The sequence below is a fragment of the Trematomus bernacchii genome, unplaced genomic scaffold (genome assembly GCF_902827165.1).
Source record: "Trematomus bernacchii unplaced genomic scaffold, fTreBer1.1, whole genome shotgun sequence".
Lineage (NCBI taxonomy): Eukaryota > Metazoa > Chordata > Actinopteri > Perciformes > Nototheniidae > Trematomus > Trematomus bernacchii.
This window is the reverse complement of record NW_022988043.1, coordinates 18,227,596-18,248,529: the sequence shown is the minus strand read 5'-3', so window position 1 is coordinate 18,248,529 and position 20,934 is coordinate 18,227,596. Positions and strand designations below refer to the sequence as shown.

The 20,934-nt window shown below is 39.2% G+C and overlaps 1 protein-coding gene across 1 annotated transcript in view; it reads right to left on the bottom strand.

Moving 5' to 3' along the window:
* Nucleotides 1-20,934, bottom strand: part of fras1 (Fraser extracellular matrix complex subunit 1) — a 281,858-nt gene that overhangs the window by 168,308 nt on the left and 92,616 nt on the right. The window contains 4 exon segments of the mRNA XM_034118256.1: nucleotides 6,595-6,742; nucleotides 8,191-8,280; nucleotides 14,607-14,798; nucleotides 18,657-18,758. Of these exon segments, the coding sequence (XP_033974147.1) occupies nucleotides 6,595-6,742; nucleotides 8,191-8,280; nucleotides 14,607-14,798; nucleotides 18,657-18,758 (532 nt within the window).

Sequence of the window (20,934 nt, the reverse complement as noted above, 5' to 3'; positions counted from 1 at the left end):
GTGGAAGAATTTCTCAGATCTTGTACTTTACGAAAAGTACTTATACCACAGTGTAAAGTGTGATGGCCGACAGGTGCCAACTTGCAAAACGACCTGAAAACACTTCCATTAGGAGGAATGTGCTGCAGATTCTGAAACGATGTGAATATAAAAACAGAAATGTTCCAAAAACACATGCAAATTAAGAAACATCTTCAGCAACTTGACAACACATGCGCAGCATTTAGAAAACATTCACCAACTTCACTAAACATGTGCAGGGTTTACTTAAAGCGCTGCATGAACGAGACCCTGCAATTACAAACTGCTGCAAGAAGCTCAAAACACAACGAAAACGGGGACACTAAAAAGTGATGCACACAGCTGGGACTGGAGGGATGTTGAGGTTTGCAGATTTAAACTTTGCCAACTGTCCCTGCTGGCAGAGTTAGTCTGTTTCATACAGTAAGTGTAAGTTTCGTCAGTATATTTGAAATGACTAGCTTAGCTACTAGCTTACAGATCTGCATATCAGAGGGAATCATGTGATCACATTGTTCAAATAAACCAATAAAACTCGATATAAAAAATTATATTTTGCAATATTAATCTAAATCCTTCTAAACTAACCAAATCAATGTCATTGGGGAAAAAACACATCTGTATAAAAATATCTAAATCGCAACCTTTACCAATGTTTGTGTTGGAGAAATGAATACACATGCACATTATCAGATGTGTATTATTGATGTAATGTGCCAGAAAGGTTAGTTAGGTTATGTGACAGAAATCATCGCTTTTACAAAGATTCCTTTCTACTGATACTAAAATACATTGGACTGAGGAACCTTTTTGTAAAGTATTATTGCATCCTATATGAGTTCAGTCATGGAAATTGATAAGTCGTCAAAACATGATATTTACAATTTCCCAGTCACAAAGAGAGATTTAGATCTCTAAGTATCTGTCCTTTGACATAATGTCATTTAGTGCAGCTCTGGAATAATAACTCAGGAAGTGAGTATTATTTTATATGTATATTATAATTTAATTATATTAGTTTGTTTTCTATTCTATTTAATTTGTAATAGACATGTGACTTTACTTCTTATGATTATATAAATGTATGTATTTTTTATAGCACATTCTTACTTTTTTGATCTTTATTTCACTTTATAATGGAGAAAGCCTGGGTAAAATAAAGTGTTCTGATTCTCTTACACTTTTTAATCAGTATCCTAAAAGTAGACCTACATTTGCATCAATAATAATATTTTAACCAGACAGATTCCCTTCTCTGGGTTTACATTTCTATTCCCTGAGTATAACTGAATTTTAGTACAAAATAATATCACCTATTTCAAAGACTTATCTGGGTCAAATCCTGGCAGAGATGAACCGTCACATCTCCAGCCTTTCCCATGAGACCTGAACGCAGCACAGTGCTGGTTACGGCCCTCGGATGTAAACTGCCCAATGAGAGGGGGGGGGGCTGGGGACCTCTGGGACTAGCGACAGCCATGATTAATAAGCTTAAAAGCAAGATTCACGGTTCCAGTTGGAGAAGAAAGAGGCAAAGAAAGAACTATTTTTTCTATTTTTAGCTGCAAGCTAAACAACGTCAGGGAATCCAATTCACAGCCAGGCAGACGGACTAATGCTGGGTAAACGAGGGGAAACACACGCATAAGTAAATACATGTAAAGTGAAGTGGGTAATTTGTGTTTGAATCACTTTGCCTATATGGATTATGGTGCATTATGGGGCATTAAAGCATCACTTCTCACCCGTTAACACTCACATGCTGTGAGGTGATGACAGGCAGAAGTGCAGTATAACGCTTAAATTATTCATACATGATAATCACTTGCAAAACACATAACTGAATCAGACCATGTTTTCACACACTAGCTCACAATACTTTTAAAAATAGAATCACATCTTTAAGCCCCCATTGCACTTGCTTATTAACACAAACACGTGTACAGGATGTATAGATATAGGATAGCTCTGACGTTTTTCCCTCCTACACTTTCGCGTATCACTTACATTTATAAACAGTACTGTGTGTGGAGTATAAAGACACGGAGAGGGCTGGTAAGATTGATAGCCAGGAGAAAAGGAAGAGAATAAGAAAAGTGAGAAGGTGAACAGAGAGAGGTAACGACTGGCTTCAATTCTTATGCAAATAGTAAACAGAGCAGATATGAATATAAATAACTATAGATGTTAATTAAGTGTAGTGGACGAAAAACTAAAATGTCCTCTCTGAAATGTTGAGATGCTTAAACTACTAGAACATTGTTGTTTGGTTACATATTAGACACATTACAATGATTTTGAGCACTACAGGAGATGAATGAGATGAACCGCTGTTATCAAAGCTCTCCATCCACACCTATGCTTTCTACAGCTCCACATGAACATCACACCATAAAACGGCAACCACCATTACAAAACACCTGCCTACGAACTTGAAATCTTAAGAGACCAAGTTTTCTAAATGAGATGGAAATTAAATGAATGGAAAAGCGAAGACATCGTTTCATTATTAACAAATGTGTTTCTTTGCTAATTTGCTGAATTAAAATTCAACTTTGAGCAAATACATGTTCTACTGAACACAAACACGGCCATTAGAGATATCAGGTTAATTACCAATATTACATTTGATAAGTTTTCCCTGTTGCTTACCTGGATAATTAGACTTTATATTTGCCTGAGACAATAAATAGTTTTCACTTTTTAGACATGTTACCGTGGAGAAATGCTCAAGCTAAATGTGAGCCTTATAGAACTATTATTGTTTATCCACTTGTGTGGTACGATGAACAATGTCTCCCTCATTAAACTGTAATTATTCGTTCATGCAGGCAAACTTAATTATAAGTCTTCATAAATCTTATCAATGTAATCCCACTGTTTAATTGCCTGTGAGTGTATTTATCTTATGACACATTAACATACATTTGTTTGATTTTAATTGCTGGCAGTCAATGAGACAGATGGATCTCATTGACTAAAGGAGGTGAAACTGATGTGCTTCAATGTCATTGTGTGGTTTACAGAATGAAAATAGCCTAAAGCTATCATTTGATATCTTCGAAGGCAATTACATTTCCTCATGTGTGGTCTTTCTTGTTGAAACGGGTTGAAGGGAAAGGGAGAGATCATTTAACCCTAACCTACTGGGACTCAGGTCAGCATTACAGTGAACTGCACCAAACTAATAGCTTGTTTTTTGCCCTCATTAATTGTTAAATAGGTGTATACAGTATACTGTATATTACGCTGTGGAAAAATGGCCAACCAAGTGAAAGTCATTTTTCATTTCATGTAACTTCAAGGCTCAGGGGAGGCGGTGTGTTTGGAAAGTTTTTACTTTGTACTATTATTGTACTGCTTTTTTTTCCAAACTGCACAAAAAACTTCAAATGATGCCTTCTGTGTTTGAATAATACAAACAAATACCATCCCAAACGGACCCAGGAAATCACCGCACATCACCACTGCCTGCTTTTAAGAGTTGGGATTTTACATTTATGTGTAAAACTGAATGTGAAGATGAAGGAGGGCATAAATAAAAGGTTTAAATTAAAGCCAAAGTTAAAAGCCGTGATGGACTGGGGGGATTGCTCACATTGACTGTGTGTCTGTTCTACTCTCTCCTGTCCTCAGGCCATGGCAGGCTGAACGCAGAGCAGCTCGGCCCCCGCCGCCCCCCCCCTCCCCAGGGACAGGTGGGATTTGTCCTCCAGCGGCCTGTCCTGCCTACCTATAAACTCTCACACTGGCTATGGGTCTCTCCCTCTTCAGATTTTGATTTACAAATACAGTTTATTTTTAAAAAGTGCCTTTCTTGGGCACATTGTAAAAGTAACAGTTTTTAGTGTAATGTTGCCCATTTCAAAAAGAAAAAAATCATGAACATGTATATCCATGGGCGTAGGAAGCATCCTCAATGTGGGTGGGACAATTTGACAGGGGGTATGTGCAGGTGGGGGACCTCACCTCCTCTAGGGGGGTCCGGGGGCATGCTTAAATGTTGAAGTTAAAAGCATTAATCTGCTGCACTTTGAGAGCAAAGTTAGGGACTAAATCTATGGATACATCTCTCAACAACACCATATGAAACAGAACTGTAAACAGATTTACTTTTTCTTTATGCATATTTTACAAATCATTCCCCTTTTAAACTGTATTTTTGTGTTACTGTCCTATAGTATGAGTTGGAAACTGTGTCGCGCATAATTTTACAACTAAAGACACAGCTACACAAAAGACGCAGCATGTTTACGGCTCATGTGTACAGCTCTGAGAATCTGCCTTGGTACAAAGTAGCAGTGAAAACATGGTACGGAATTTCATTGATTTGGGCATTCTCACAATAAGCAAGTGGAATGGATTTGATAATGAAGCACTGACACAGCGCTCTACAGAGAGAGGCGAGTGGATAGACCGATGCACGGACTTTCCGCATAGTAAAAGTGGGGGGGTCTACACTAATCATTTTAAAAGGTGGGGGGGACTTGTCCCACCCTCATATAATGGCTGCGACGCCCATGTGTATATCGCACAAACTGTCAAGTCCTTTGGGTTTTTGGGCTTTCTCACAAAGAGAACTGGATACAGTGTCGGAAGTGAGACCCCGTTCATTCCTTTGAAAGTTGCTCGGTGGCACATGAAGCCAAAATGGCCTGCCTCTCGTTACCAAAGTACCCGTAGAACTTGGGTATTTGCGTTTTGCTTTAGCTCGGCCTCGAAAAACTTCACACCTGATCTTGGATCAGTCAAATGAATAGAGAGAGAAAACGACACTGGATTCGGCTTTTAGCGCATATCACAACTTTTAGATCCTTATGATTAAATTGTATTTTTCTAATTATCAGCTGATTTACCAAAGTGACTTTCCCATTATAAGTCAATGAGAAAACGTTTTTTTGGGCCTCATGACGTCACAGACCAACACAAAAGTACCGCCGTTTGGCCACCACAAAAATGTGTACTATTCACTTCCTGAATTTGCTATATGGTTTTCACTTTCTTTGGTTCACGTTCTTTTTTTAATTCAGTAGGTCAACCTATATGTTCATAGAACAATATGTGTGAGCTTAACTGTATGTATTAAACTAAAACAGAGCATTTTCTGTCAGCTCAGATTTTATAGTTGCATTTTTAAACTGTAGTATGTGCTCATGTGTTATGCATAATGAAAATCCGGTATTCTTATGAATACAATTAATGAGCAGAGGACACATTTTCCAAACTCAATATCTTGGTTTCTTCTTTTCTAAGGTTACATTGTTCTGTTGTGTTAACTAATACAGTTAAGTAAAAAAACGTCTCATTGTTATTTATTTTCTCTAATATTTACTTATTTAGTTATTTGATATTAAGGTAATCCAGAAGTAATGGAAATGTTCCTCTTCTTAAGAAGATATATCTAGCAGTCACTATTTGAAGTAATTTAACATTGTTACAGTCTAAGAAACTTTAAAACACCTCTTAAAGACCTGAATTCTAATATGTTTTCCTCACCTCGACTTCACCTTAACATACTCTGTAGGGAAACTGCAAGGGGCTCCAATGTGTCCTCCTTTACACAGCAGTGTTTGCAGAACTTCAATTCAATGTCCTGGTTTATCTTCATTAGATTACGTCTTACAACCTGGGTATGTTTCACATTCAATAGATGCTGATATGACAGTATGGACTGCAGTTTTTTCAATCATGACAGTGAAGTTTGTTCGTGTCAAATCCAGCCGAATCAAAGAGAGAAGACTCGATTCTTGAATCCCAGTTTTAACAAACTTTCACACAGGGAGAAATCAATCAAAGAAAAAAGCAGAGCTGCCATCTTCCACCCACAGCGGTGGAAAGAACATTAAAATGCAACACAGCTACAAAACACAATGTTATTTGGCAGCGAGCACAGAATGACACTCACACACTTTTTTATGCTAGTTAGCTACATTTTTATGCCTGTAAACATTTTCAGACATTTTTAGGGCATTGTGGTAAATAGGAATGTGCGTAAAATTAAAATGTGATGACAACTTTATCCCAAAATAACTGCTGAGATGTACCAAGTATCCCAGATTTAGCACTGTGTGTTGTTGTGTTATTTATCTTCTGCTGAAGTATGAACCATCGAGAACTTTCAGGTCAAGTCTCAGAGTCAAAAACTGCTGGGTCCATATCTTGGTAGGTTTGTTCTGTCTGGGTTTAGCAGGAAGTTGAACCCAGGTGCAGTTAAAAATGAGGTTGCTGATAGTCTATTGCACTTAACCTGTTCATCTTCTTGCTATGTAATATGTATGTTTTGTTTATTGTTACTGTTTTTTAAAATATTTTATTAACATGTCCTATACTCTATGTCGCATGTTTTTACTGATTGTATTTGCTTGTTGTTTTAAATGAAATGTGTCTTGAGGGTGAAAAATAGACTCTTGGCTAAATGTCTATGTATGTGAACTGTCCCTGTTGAATAAATAAAAGATGGTTGTGCTGTGAAAGGGTGAAAAGATAAAAAGGAACCAGGTCTGTCCCAGCTGGTGTTTCCAGAGACACACATATTACTGACCCGCACACCCAGCACCCTTTGCAGCTACGTACCTTGGCGACACTCGGGGCAGCATCGGCCCTCCTGGGTGATGACCAGGGTCCCTGGCGGGCATGTGGGGCAGGATTGCAGATAACAAATCACCTGAGCATCCCGACACTCACAATCCCTGCAACCGCTATCGCTCCAACGAGCCAGGTCCTGAAAAGAAAAAAGGTGTAGAAGGTGTAGAGCTTGTTTTTCTAGTAGGATGCCCAATCACAAACCTTTTATCCAGGGATCCAATCTGAGGGAAGAAATGTGCAGCATTCACAGTCTGTTATTTCTCCTGTGCAACCATTTTCCTGTGGTCATTTTACAGGACCTAACACAGTCGCATCAATCTCTACCTTATTACCAGTAGGGGAGACTGAAATACTTTATAGAATGGATCTTCACATGAGTGTACGTTGATGGAAGTAGTAAGAATATCTACAACGCAATCATCTATCAAACTTTTTCCTTTTTCCTTTTATCCCTTATGCTCAAGAAACATGTGGCCCAACATGCTTCCAAACAACGTTTTGCAGGGACATTTCATTTCCTGAAGTGTGTTGTATAGATTTTGGTTCATGTAAATGGTCTGCAAAGGCCTTCAGAGGGAGTTTCTCTCCCACACAGTCCTCCCCCCGAAAAGCCTCTATTGGACTCCTTTGTTTACTTCTGTAACATGGTGACATCACTATGTAACACTCGCGCTTCCATTGGCTAGCGCTCCAACACATTCTCTTCAATTACATTAAGCCAAATAAAGTGTGTTCCCATTTTCAGACAGTCAAGTCTTGAGATAGACAAGTGAAGACTGAATTGTTCTCTTTATTGGCTGCTTTAAATAGCTTGTTACCAGCACAGTAGTGCTAAGAAATAACCTTAAAAGATAAGTGAAAGGTAAAAACGGTTATTTATTGCTGCTCATTAACTTTCCCCAATGGGATTTTCTTGTTACTTAGAAGCTAAACCAGGAATTATCTAGTCACAAAATGCCTGCTTTAACCTTTCAAAAACACTGGAGGTGAGAAAATGCATTTATTATTCACATGTGTAGGTGCAAAATAAGTATGCAGTATCCATCCTTGTTTACAACTGGTAAGATAAATTCCTCGGGGAAACAAAGAAAAATCTATAGGAAAAGCTCTCTCTACACTCGCTCTGAGCCTCGGCTTTAGCTGAATGTCCTGCAGCATTTAATGAGCTTTCCTCCATGGCTGAAAATGTCAAAAATTCAATCCTTTGCATTCTGGGTTTCCAATACTAGCCTATAAATAATTAAGTTCATGCTAGAATAATAAGGGTTTCTTATAACAGGCTTGTAGCTGACAACTCTCTCTTAAAATGGACATTAACTTCATGTCACAGCAACTCTTACACCCAGTGTTTGCATTTATATATTTATAACCAGCTTAATATTGATGTGTTTGGTTGTTTGTGTAGCAGCCTCCTCTGCAGTGAGCCTTTATGGCACTTACTTTCTTTTTACTTCTGAGAATGGAGAGTTCACAGAAGCCCTGTGGCGTCTTTGTCTCACCCACACAGCTTGGATTTCTTGCCTGATTTAGCAATTTCCCTCCCTTGCTTATGTACAAACACAGTCATAAGAATATAAAAAGTACCTTGTAGGATTTCCCCTCGTACAAACAGGAGGGTTTGGCAGAGGAACATTCCGGGCAGCACTTCCCAGGCAGGTGGATGAGCTCCGCTCCCTGTGAGAGATAGATATATTTTTTAATTCATATTTAAGGGAAAATCATCATAAAACAGAAAAAAAACAAGTTATGTACAAAAGCAATGTTTCCGTAACATTTGACTGAACTGGTTTTCTTGGTAATGTTCTACCTCTGGTTACCACAGTTGACTTTGTTTTTCCACTGTAGTTATCTGCAGTCATAGTCAGTCCAATTCAATTAAACTGTATTTAATTGTAGTTTAATTGAAAATAATTTTCATTATTTGTACATTTAAATGCTTCAGTTGTCATATATAGTATCACAATCACATTTGGCAAGCGATTGGGAGGAAATCACAAGTATGAATGGGGCAAGGCCTGATTTATTTTGTTGAATTGGTGATAATAAACCCCTTTTATACTTAAACCAAATGATAGCATAAAGGGTTTGTTTTCAGCTTGGTGTGTTGTAAAGGATTACAGAAAAACAGCAGGCCTATGTATTTATGAAAATTGGACTGATGAGTAGGGAAAAGTCAAAAGATAAGATAGTATTGCAAAGCTTAATTTAAGGACCAGCAGTGCAAACATGACCCAAAGAAATCATCAAATCGAAACATGCTAAGTTTTGTCTGTTAGCTTATTTGGCAAGCTGTAGCCCTTGATGCATCATGAATGCAATGATGATAAATAAATAAAAAAAAGTTTATAATTTATGATCTTTTTGTTGTTAGGTGGATGGATATACATATTTACATTTATTAGTGATAAGGATGGAATAAACAAAACTATGTTTCGTTATGATTATGTGGTGATTCAGCTATGTTGGTACTTTATGCTTACATAGCATTGCAAGCAATATCTTGAGTGGAAACCTTGTATGTCTATGATGTTGCAGCAGTGTGAAAATCTGCCCTGATTACCAAAAATGTTCCACATGTATTTTTGATTTTGTTGGCTTTCAAAAGCCTTACGCAATCTGCTCAGCCCATAGACCTTGTAATCCCTTAATAAGAATTAAACGTACAAAATATCTAAATCAGGGCTCTCCAACACGTCGATCGCGGGCAGCTTTTCAGTAGCTTTTCAGTAGCTCGCCGCCCGATTATCGATTATAGCGTAGTAAGGTTGCTTATTGATTTTTTGAACGTTTTTTTATTTTAGAATTTTTTCTGTCACACGAATATCAAATGGTCGGTGACGCAGAGATCAAGGAACAGACGTGACAGCAGCACAGCGACAACACACACGGCACAGTCTGCTTTCTCCACCAACACCAGTCCAGAACCAACAGTAGAATGACCCGCTCTGAATCAGGCCCTGTCGCTGCGGCTCAGAGACACACAGGGAGGGATTTGTGTTTTTTGAAAAACACTCGTTATCGTCATGTCAGGTTTTTGGTGGATTTAATCAAGTCTTGGATTGCAGAGTATGAATGTCCTCTTGCTATTTTCAGTTGATAAATACTTGTGTAAAGTTTGTGAAGGCAGACTCCGTTCTTCCAAACCCCGCCCCCTCCCTGAAAATAATGAGTGACAGGCTGATAGTGACCCGATAGAAACTTTATTATTCACTTAATCACTGATTGAGATATGATGAAGCTAACTTAATCTCATACATTCATGGGATTTATGTAACAGTAAGACAGAGAATGTAAGTGTGCACCCACATGCACTATTTTTGTTTTTATAATGCTATTGTAAATACTCCTGTTGTCTGCTGTGTTCAGACTTAAGTCATGTGTGTGATGCCACATTCAAGACATTCAGTGTCTTTTTTTAACAGAAGACCGTAGCTAGAAGCTGCAGCTAGACTGCAGAAGTATTAGTTTTTTGTTTTTGAGGATGGAACCATTTTCACACACAGATATAGGGAGGCTAGACCTATACAATTAATTTATTATGGTTTATAATTTAATGTTATTCCTGTCCCCAAAAAGACAATCATCACCTGCCCCAACGACTACCGCCCAGTAGCACTCACCTCCACCATAATGAAGTGCTTTGAGCGGTTAGTCAAATTATTCATCACCTCCTCCCTCCCTGAATCTCTGGACCCCCTGCAGTTTGCCTACAGAGCAAACAGGTCCACAGACGACGCCATAGCCCTCACCCTCCACACTGCCCTCTCACACCTGGACCCGAAGAACAGGAACACATACTGTATGTGAGAATGCTGTTCATTGACTACAGTTCAGCATTCAACACCATTGTGCCCTCCAAGCTGGCCATCAAGCTCAGAGACCTCGGGCTCAACAGCGCCCTCTGCGACTGGATCCTGAACTTCCTGACGGGCAGACCCCAGGCAGTGCGGGTGGGAAATATCACATCCTCCACCCTGATTCTCAACACCGGTGCCCCTCAAGGCTGCGTGCTCAGCCCTCTCCTCTACTCCCTGTTCACCCACGACTGCGTGGCCACACACAGCTCCAACACCATCGTGAAGTTTGCTGATGACACGACCGTCATCGGCCAGATCACAGACGATGACGAGACGGCATACAGAGAGGAGGTCGAAAAACCTGACATCTTGGTGCCAGGAGAACAACCTCCATCTCAACATCAGCAAAACAAAGGAGCTGATTGTGGACTACAGGAAGCAGCAGGGAGAGGGACACGCCCCCATCGCCATCAATGGGACTACGGTGGAGAGAGTCAAAAGCTTCAGGTTCCTTGGGGTCCACATCACTGAGGACCTGACATGGTCTCTTCACACCACCACCATCACCAAGAAAGCTCGACAGCGGCTCTTCTTCCTCCGCAGGTTGAGGAGGTTCAAAATGGATTCCAGGATACTCTGCAACTTCTACAGGTGCACGATAGAGAGTATCCTCACTGGCAGCATGACGGCCTGGTACGGCAGCTGCACCGACCTCGATCGTAAGGCTTTACAGAGGGTGGTGAAAACTGCACAGCACATCACCAGGACGGAGCTGCCATCCATGGAGGACCTTTACTCCCAGCGGCTCAGGAAGAAATCACTACGGATTATCAAAGACCCCCATCACCCCAGCCACAAACTGTTCTTTCTGTTGCCGTCTGGCAGACGTTACCGCAGCATCCTGGCAAGGACAAGAAGATTCGGAGACAGTTTCTTCCCGCGGGCAGTGAGACTGTTAAAAATTGAACTGTTGAAACAACATCAAACATTCATCTGCTACTCAGTAGTATGTATCTAATACCTAATATATATATATCATTCCAATAACTTGTATATAGACTCATACTGCACTATTCCACATCATAACTTTATTTCATTTTTATAACTATTATTATTTTTGTATTGCTCTTGCTCTTATTGTTATTATGTTATGTTATTATGTTGCATTGTTGGAGAAGCCTGTGACATAAGATTTTCAACTGCATAATTACTCTGTAGCTATGTCAGATTGACAATAAAGAACCTTGAACCTTGAACCTTGAAGAAGAAGAAGAAAAAGATGGCTGAACAACTGTTCAGTGTCAATCCTGTGGAGATCTCCAAAATAATGTTCAGCTTAAGTCTCAGCAAAAACTCAGAACATTTCTGGAGCCTTGTAGACCCAGAAAACTATAAGAACATTCACCAAGCAGCACTGAAAATGTCTGCTTTATTTGGTTCTGTTCTACATACCTTTGTGAAGCAGCTTTTTCTGACATGAATGCAATCTAAATACAGAACAAGACCGACTGATGAACATTTAAATGACTCTATTAGAGTGAACCTAAGTGGGTCCAGCATACACCTCTATGGTGGACTGCATGCAGTGCCATTCATCTCACTAACAAAAGAGTGAAATGCTTGTAAGGTGGTGATTAAGGACACTTATGTGAATGTTCAGTGATGTACTTATTATGTGGGCCATAATAATATGTGAGAAATCTTCGTTTTCTTGGACCTTATTTTTGATAAGCTTTAGGTATTGCAATTTCACACGTGTACAAAAGTATAGCTTAATTCAACTGATGAGGGCTATGTGAATAAATGTAAGCGATGTGATGCAAGTAGCTCTTGGCCACTTTCATTTTTTGAAAGTAGCTCTCAGATGAAGAAAGGTTGGAGACCCCTGATCTAAATGGTGGTTATAAGCTCCACATATTACAATGGCAATATGCCACTGAAGCAATTTTGAAATGCTAAGACCTCCCTATGGGACCATTACGGTGCACAGGTGGCACCATAAGGAATCATAACCCCCCCTCCTTTCCTATTATTACTGTGCCACAGTGCCATTCTCTGCATGCCTATTGACCCAAACATGTCATTAAACCCATAACTTCCTCCACACAGAGAGAAAAACTGCATGGCTCTGATCTTCTTAGCTGAGTGACCTTGCATAATTCAGAGCTGGACAAATGCCAATTAGGTTACTTACGGTTAATGAGACTTACCAGCTGTAATTATCACTGTAAAATATGATAAATTAGTTTTTTTTGGCAGCGGCAGGGAATATTAGCGAAGTAATATTACATTTGCTTGACATCAGAAAAAAATGAAAAAGGAGTAAAGTTGACACAGCGCTGAGCTTAAAGTGGGTCATTTGTGGGATAAAAGAAACTATGGGAACTCTGGCTAGATATCTTAACAAATGTGCTGTTTTCATTGTCCCAAAAAACTCCCACGTAAAATGTCCTACATTCCTGTGCCAAGTCTTGAGGCATGTCTTTACATTTAGGCGACTTATGTGGTGTTCATTTTAGGCTAATTTCGCGTGGGGATAGTATGGATTAAAATAAAACATAGGCTCCAGCTGAATAGAGTGATCCAATCTCACAACTGGGCATATTTGTTTTGTTTCTCTTTAAAGTATTTAGCTGGTTAGAAAACCAGCACTGTAAAAAGATAACTTATAAGCTTTTTTTATATTTGATCATCAATGCATTCATGATGCAGGTAACATGCTAACTAAGATAGCTCGCTTAGGGCTACAGATAAGCTAACAAGCTAACGGACAAAATGTAGCATGTTTAAAATTACTTTTTTGTTCATTTTTGGACTGCAACTTCTTGAATTAGGCTTTGTAATAGTATCTTACCTTTGGGCGTTTTCACTAGTCATCAGTCTAAGTAGACATTTAGTTTTTAAAGCCCATAATCATACATTAGCTTTAAACAGCTTTACAATATGTAGCTATAGCATACATCACCCCATGCCTCTCCCCAAAACAGCCTTTCAAGTCAGGTAATTAAGTGAAGTTACATTTGTTCTTCTTATTATAGTGCTGAACTTTAAGTGCAAGTTTACTTACCCCCGTAATATTTTTGCTGCTGTGTCCAGCTACCACACAGATATTTTGAGTCTCACTCTTCCTTTTAAATTACTCCACCTGACCTGAGTGAATAACTCATGGTGAATGCAGACAACCATGTAGCCTTAAATGATCACCTGACCCTTAAATCACACCCAATCTCCTAACTACAAATTAAGATAGTTATATCAGACCTTGTGAACTGGTACATTTCACAGCAGCAAATTACACAGACTCTATGAAACTGTGAATTAAGTAACTATGACATCTTCCATTAACTTATAGGGGCTAATTTGAAGGCGAGGAAATGGGATTTCTTGCTGCTGACATTTTGAATTTTGGGGTCAAGAGAAGAACATTTAAAGCAGGTGGAGTCTACAGGAAAGTAACCTTGGATCTATAGATGATGTCTCACACTAATACATAATAAAAAGAAACCATTAAGTACGGCAAGTGTTATTGTCTATGTATTCTTACATGCCTTTTTTAATGCTAATTTACACTGAATGTATGGTATTGCAGCCAAAACATACCTACTATTGCTATGTTGGTAAAAGTAACTGGAAAAAATGTGATCTCCACTCTTTTGAATGCCACTCTTAATATTAGGCATTGCAATAATATCTTACCTTTTGACTTTTTCACTTGTCATCAGTCTAAGCAGGTACTAAGTACATTTAAGATGTACATGTATGAAGCCTGATCTCGTAAATCATACATTTGTCCCAAAGGGTCTTTAAAACTCTACAGTTAAGACTTATCTGAAACCAATACTCTGTGCAGGAGTTTTTTGTTTTACCTTAACAAATGATCATGATGGCTAATTGTCACACCAGCAATTATTACTTTCTCTGTTTTTAGTATTTGCAGACAGTAGACCAATGCTATTCTTGCAACAAGGTATCCTACAAGTAATGTATTGCCGAATGGAAAAAGATACTGTGACCAAAGTGTAGTCAGGTTCAATTTCTAAGCTCTGTGGCTCTGCTTAATAACATTTGATCAAACATTTTCCAGCCCTTTGAGGACATGTATACCCCCAGAGGAAATGTTTGTGACAAGAAAATAAACGAGTACAGTTTCCTATAATGAGCCCAGATTTGCTCTAAAGAAGACCTTTTTTCTGTCAGGCTCACCTGCGGACATTCAACACGAGCACACTCGGCCCTCTGGCAGAGGACCTGGCCCCGGTTGCAGTTACAGAATTCGCAGCCCGTGCCATTCCACATGTCTCCATGGTAACGCACCGCCCCCTCGTACAGGCAGCTTCCCTTGGCGGCGGCGCATTCATCACAGCACTGACCAGTGCGCTTCACTTTGGTCTGACCCTGCAAGAAAGCAGTTAATGTTTGAGTTCGGTTGTGAAAGAGAAAAGACAAAATCCAAGGCGCTAGAAAGAAATGCTGTTTTTGTTTGTGTGTTGCAGCAGAGAGAGATAAGACTATGAGGCGTGCGTTAAAGAGTGTGTGTTGCATTATTAAAGGGAAAGACACCAAGCAGTTCAGGAGCAAACATTTCTGACAACTTTATTCAAAAGTGCTGAGAGGTGTAGATTTAGGCTACTGACACTGCAGAAGTCACTTTACCAAAGCCTAGAATTTAAAATGCCCTTTATCTCACACCAACAGTTAGTGTTACTCTTAAAAATCGTATTCCTCCCCCAAAAGACTTGTGGCAATGTGTTAAAAGTCACATTTACTAACAGAGCAGAGCAGGTAGTTATTAACTATTTTTGTACTTGTTTTGAGGCTTCGAATCCAGCGGGATCCTGTCTCTGCGGTGCTTTATTCTGTTTTATTTACTGCTATCATCAGTGGACCGAATGGGCTGTGAGCTGAGAATATTTATACTTAAAGTTTTAGGTTAGGTTTAAAAAAACAACAAATTAAAACCCTTAAAGAGCAAAATTCCTCAAAGGTGTTTCCACTTACTTCACAGTAACAGCAGGAAGCCTGATAAGCACTACCCCGAAGCAGGTGTTCCCCCTTCAAAGGTTTTATAAGACCATAAAAGTCCTACCTCTTTACTTTTGACTAGTTTGTGATTTTCAGTATTTTACAGAACAGGAACAGTTAGCCCGTTTTTACAAAAAAAGATTTCAGATTAATATCCTACACTTGACTCATGGTCATTTATTTTGTAATAATGCGTAGTCTTTATTGTACAGTGTCACTAATGACTTCTACTGTTTTATTGTTTTTATGGTGCTTTCCTGCTAAAGACTTGACTTCTTCTTCTGCAGTAACAACAATCTGACAAAAAGGCTACAACTCTCATAAACATCACAAAATGTATCTACAAATACGTTCTGTGTTTATCTAAGGTTTATGTTCTCCCTCTGTGCTATTGAGCTCCATTGTTCTTCAACAAAAATGTTTATTAAAAGAACCAGTGAGCCGCACTAAATGTTCCTTTATTACCTTGAACACACCCTAAGTTTATTTTAATCACATGCTCCATATTTCTGCTACATATCATCAATAGAGCACCAAATGTGGATTTATGCGCCCCTGAATATAGTGCCATAAAAAACTCTAAAGCAGGGGTCCCCAACCTTTTTAAGGATTATTATTATATTATTATATGCTTACCTTTAACCTTTGTGTGCTGTTTGGGTCTGTGGGACCCGTTTCAGTGTTTACTAAAAGAAAATGTATTCAATTTAATTATTTTAACCTGCTTTATTTGGGGGTGGACCTCACATCCTCTAGGGGAGTCCGGGGGGCATGCAGCCCCGGGAAGATTTTTGTTTTAATGTTGAAGTGAAATGCATCAATCTGGTGCACTTTGAGCACAACATGCATTTATGGATACAGCTCTCAACACTCAGATGAAAGGGAGCTGTATACTTTTCAATAATCCAAACATCTTTAGAATATGATCACAACCAATAACAAATCATTTAAACTTGTTTATTCTTATCTTATGTTACCTAGTTAGCATTCTTTCTTTTCATTTGTGCATATTTTACTAATCACTCCCCTTTCAAACAGTTTTTTACTGTCCTATAGTACACATTGGAATGATGTATTACTTTATTTTTTACAACATATTAAATAGATAAAGGTGTGCTCTCTCTAGCTCTCGCTCTCTCTCTCTCCCTCTGTCTCACTCGCTCACAGAGGCTGTGTGCTCCTCCGTGGCGATGACGGCTTGCATTAAAAAAAAAAAACATAACATATTTGGAAAGTGGGGGGACACAAACGGGATTTCGAAAAGTGGGGGGGGACATGTCCCCCCTGTCCCCAGTGGAAATGAGGCCATGCGGTGCCGCTCCACATTGCTTTTCTTCCCGACTGCAACGCTGGTCCCGCAAATCAAGCAAAAACGTGATTGGTCGATATTCATTGTGGGGGTGGGGGGAGGAGGGGTGTTAGATAGATATAGAGTTGTAGTAAGATAGAGTTCGCTATGATTGAGGTTTCGTTTATGCATAGGGTAGATTCTTTTAATTACATTTCCTTTTTTGTTTTGAGTATTTTTTACATTTTGGATTTGCTTGGCGAGCTATTTTTAGAACATGCCCCGCGGGCACCATGTTGGCTACCCCTGCTCTCAAGTAATGTGTTATACAAGCTACAGTGTCCATCTGTTTTAGGAAATTATTATTTATTTGTGGGCTGTTCTAAACAACAACACTTGTTTATCTATTAGATTCAGCAAGGAAGACTTTTGCAATTGTTCTGTCAATACAAGGCCATTAAAGAGGCCCTAATGCGCTTTTTGGAGTTTCCTCTTTCCTGTAGTTTGTTATATAGGTTTTTGTGCATGTAAATGGTCTGCAAAGGCTAAAATCCCAAAGTTCCCTCCAAATGGAGTTTCTCTCACACACACTCCCCCCCCCAACCTGAAACGCCTCCATTGGACTTCTTTGTTTACTTCCGTAACAAAGTGACATCACTATGTGACACTATACTAGCGCTTCTATTGGCTAGTACACATAATATGGGATATGCTAAGCAGCGGGGCATTTCCGTCACATATCCAAGCAGTTGACAAATCACAACAGAGCTAGCCATTTAACCAATCAGAGCAGACTGGTCTCTGGTTTCAGACAGAGGGTGAAAAGAGGTGCTGCAGCACAGGCAGTATGAGGAAAAATAAAGAGCTTTTTGAACGTTAAAGCATGTAAACAAGTCACAGTAGAGGCACAAACGACAAATATTAAACCTGAAAATGAAAATATGTCCACTTTCAAACTGCAGCGCATACAGAATGAGACTTCTGGCTAAACTTCACCTCTTTCCAAGGTACAGGTAGAAAGAAAAAAGTCTGAATATGTAGGTCAAAAATCCATCTACATTTGCAGTACAAAACAAAACTACTGTTTGTTTGTCTTGTGGCCTGCATCAGTATAGCTCTAATGACATCAAGTAAATGCTCCCAGTTTGGAAATCTTTCAGCTAGATAATATATTAATTAGTGGCTTGAGGGCGCAGATACATTTTTGTTTCGCTTCAAGAATATAAACTGAGTTTGGCCCTTAGAACTTAAATCAACCCTAGTCAGAACCAAACACAGTGAAGCTGCATAAGGCTTCTGTGATAATATCAAAAAAAGTGTTGTCAATTTAAAACCAAAATGTCCTACACTTCTACTACACCCTACTACTTAAATTTGAGTGGACGTCCATCTGCCTCCACAGGTTGGGTTTGAAAGTCAAAAGAGAAAGAGGAAGCAGGAAGGTTAAAGTAATAGTGGTAATAATATAAACATATATTTGACAGATGTATTGGCATTATTATGTACTTTGTCTGTGCATGGCCCTTTATTTAATGTCTGTGCGTCTGGATTGTGTTTTATAGCACTCTCCGACTTCACTAACAAGAGTTCCAGCACAGAACGGGCGCCGCAAGCTGAAATTTGCATACAATTAACAATTTAATGTCAGGCTCTGTGTGTGTGTGTGTGTGTGTGTGTGTGTGTGTGTGTGTGTGTGTGTGTGTGTGTGTGTGTGTGTGTGTGTGTGTGTGTGTGTGTGTGTGTGTGTGTGTGTGTGTGTGTGTGTGTGTGTGTGTGTGTTTACATGCAGAGAGCAACATCTGTGTGGTCTTGCATTGTTAAACGCCTCTGAATCCATTAGAGTTTCAACACAGAGCCTAATGTATGAGGTGGATTCTGTATAAAACAGAATTCCAATGAGTGTGTGTGTCTGTGTGTTGGTGTGTGTGTTTGAGACTACTCACCTTGGCACAGGAAGCGGGCTGACAGGTGTGTGTGTGGCACTTAGACTGACCCCGGTCACACACACATGTGGTGCAGGCGTTCTTCTGCCACTGCTCGCCATGCTGCCAAGATACACACAGATACAGACACTTAGACCAAGTGATGCACACACACACGAACACACACACAGAGTACAGGTATCGGATGTAGTGTGGATGGCAGACAAACACAAACACACGTTGCTGTCTGGAGTAAATACCAGCTATCAAGTGTCGACATAATTGTCCATAAACTTTTCAGCATGAAGAGCTGAACAGTACGAAAACAGGAGAGGCAGTGAGCGTACAACCTGCTCACACATCTGCACGGACATATTCAAATCAATACAATTACACATTACACTCTACCTGCACTCTAAAAACAAATACACCGGCTCTACTTAAATAAATTGAGGTAACAATTTGCGTTGATCTTTTTAAGTATTTCCAACTTAATCGATTATTAATAATATTATTAAAGTACCCATTTATAATCTGATTAACTCAATTAGTACTACAAACATAATTTGCTTTCACCTTTAAAAACTAAATTAAGTTGAACCAAATTCATTTTAATCGTAAAGATGGAGTGATATTAAGTTGCATTTTGTTTAATTTAAGCTATTTATTATATGTAATCTATTTATTTAAGTCCAAACTACTCAAAATGTCCATGCAAATTGTTACCTTGTTTTTTTCAAAATCATTACATTTGTAAGTTAAATTTTGTTGTTCTTTTTCAGTTTGACTGATGATGTATTTTTTTAACTCTGTGTCTCATGTGTCTCCGCAAAACAATCTTTTAGCCTTTTTTGAAAGGCTATCTTTTTGTATCAGTGGTCAACATGCTGGATTCAGGTTTATTCAGTGATGGAAAAGGACTAAGTACATTTACTTAAGTATAAGTACTTTTTTCGCATATTTCTACTTCATGCAGCGCTACTAGTAAACCCTGCTCATGTTTTGTCAAGTTGGCGAATGTTTTCTAGATGCTGCGCATGTGTTGTCAAGTTGTTTTTTGTATTTACATAGTTTTTTAGTTTTTGATAGTCCCACGTTTTTTGGGCTGTTGTAGTGTGTTTGCATGGGCCACTGTACATGTGAGTATTTTACATGTAGTCATTGACACAGTAATTTAGTTGTCTAAACATCTTTCAATCTACAATTCATGAAATCAATGCTTCCAGGGAGGTGTTTCAGAGATAGCAAAGAACAGTGTAGTTATTTATCAGGACACTAAAGCGGAGTGAAGCAGTCCCACAGCAGCAACTTCCCAAACGTGTTTCAAACCTTAAATAAATAATCTGTTTCAATTTTAGGGTTAACTTTCTGTAGCTGTCGGATTCAATCCTAACATCCTTCCTCATCAGGCTTAAACTGCTTGATTAAATATTGACTGAAGCTCGGAGGATACAAATGAATTCATTATTTTACATGAAAGACATTTCTTGACTAATATAACATCTATTCCAGCCCTAGAGATCAAAAGGCTTTATGGGGCTCTTTGAACATCACTAAACTCTATGCAGTTGAATGTAGTGTGTGTTTGTGATGAACTATAGCACTGATCCTTGTATAAGACTGACATGCTGATCTAAAGAGGTCTGAATCAAACAATTGTTATTGTGAATTAGCTTCACTACAAACACACAGACCATTGAAAACAAGTATTTACATCACGTTCACATTTACATAAATAAATAAAGTGTGTATTTTAAGTACTTGGTTTGACACCAGAGGCAAGTTGACATAATTCATTCTCTTTAGAAAAAGAACAAATTGAGATGCCCCTGACACTTCCTGACACCCCAAAGAAAAAACACACATCTGAAGTCATGAAGACGCGGTGTGTGTGTGTGTGTGTGTGTGTGTGTGTGTGTGTGTGTGTGTGTGTGTGTGTGTGTGTGTGTGTGTGTGTGTGTGTGTGTGTGTGTGTGTGTGTGTGTGTGTGTGTGTGTGTGTGTGTGTGCTTCTCTCATGAAGACATAAACACACATTCAACTGGATGGGACACACGATCAAAGGAGAAACTTGGCAGGGTGGGAGCGTGTGGGAGCGTGTGTGTGTGTGTGTGTGTGTGTGTGTGTGTGTGTGTGTGTGTGTGTGTGTGTGTGTGTGTGTGTGTGTGTGTGTGTGTGTGTGTGTGTGTGTGTGTGTGTGTACCCGGTAAACACAGAAGAAGAAAGCAAGAGCACGCAGATGAAGGGATGCATGATGAGAGGAAGAGAAGAAAGGAGAGGAGGATGGGGAAATGGGGAAG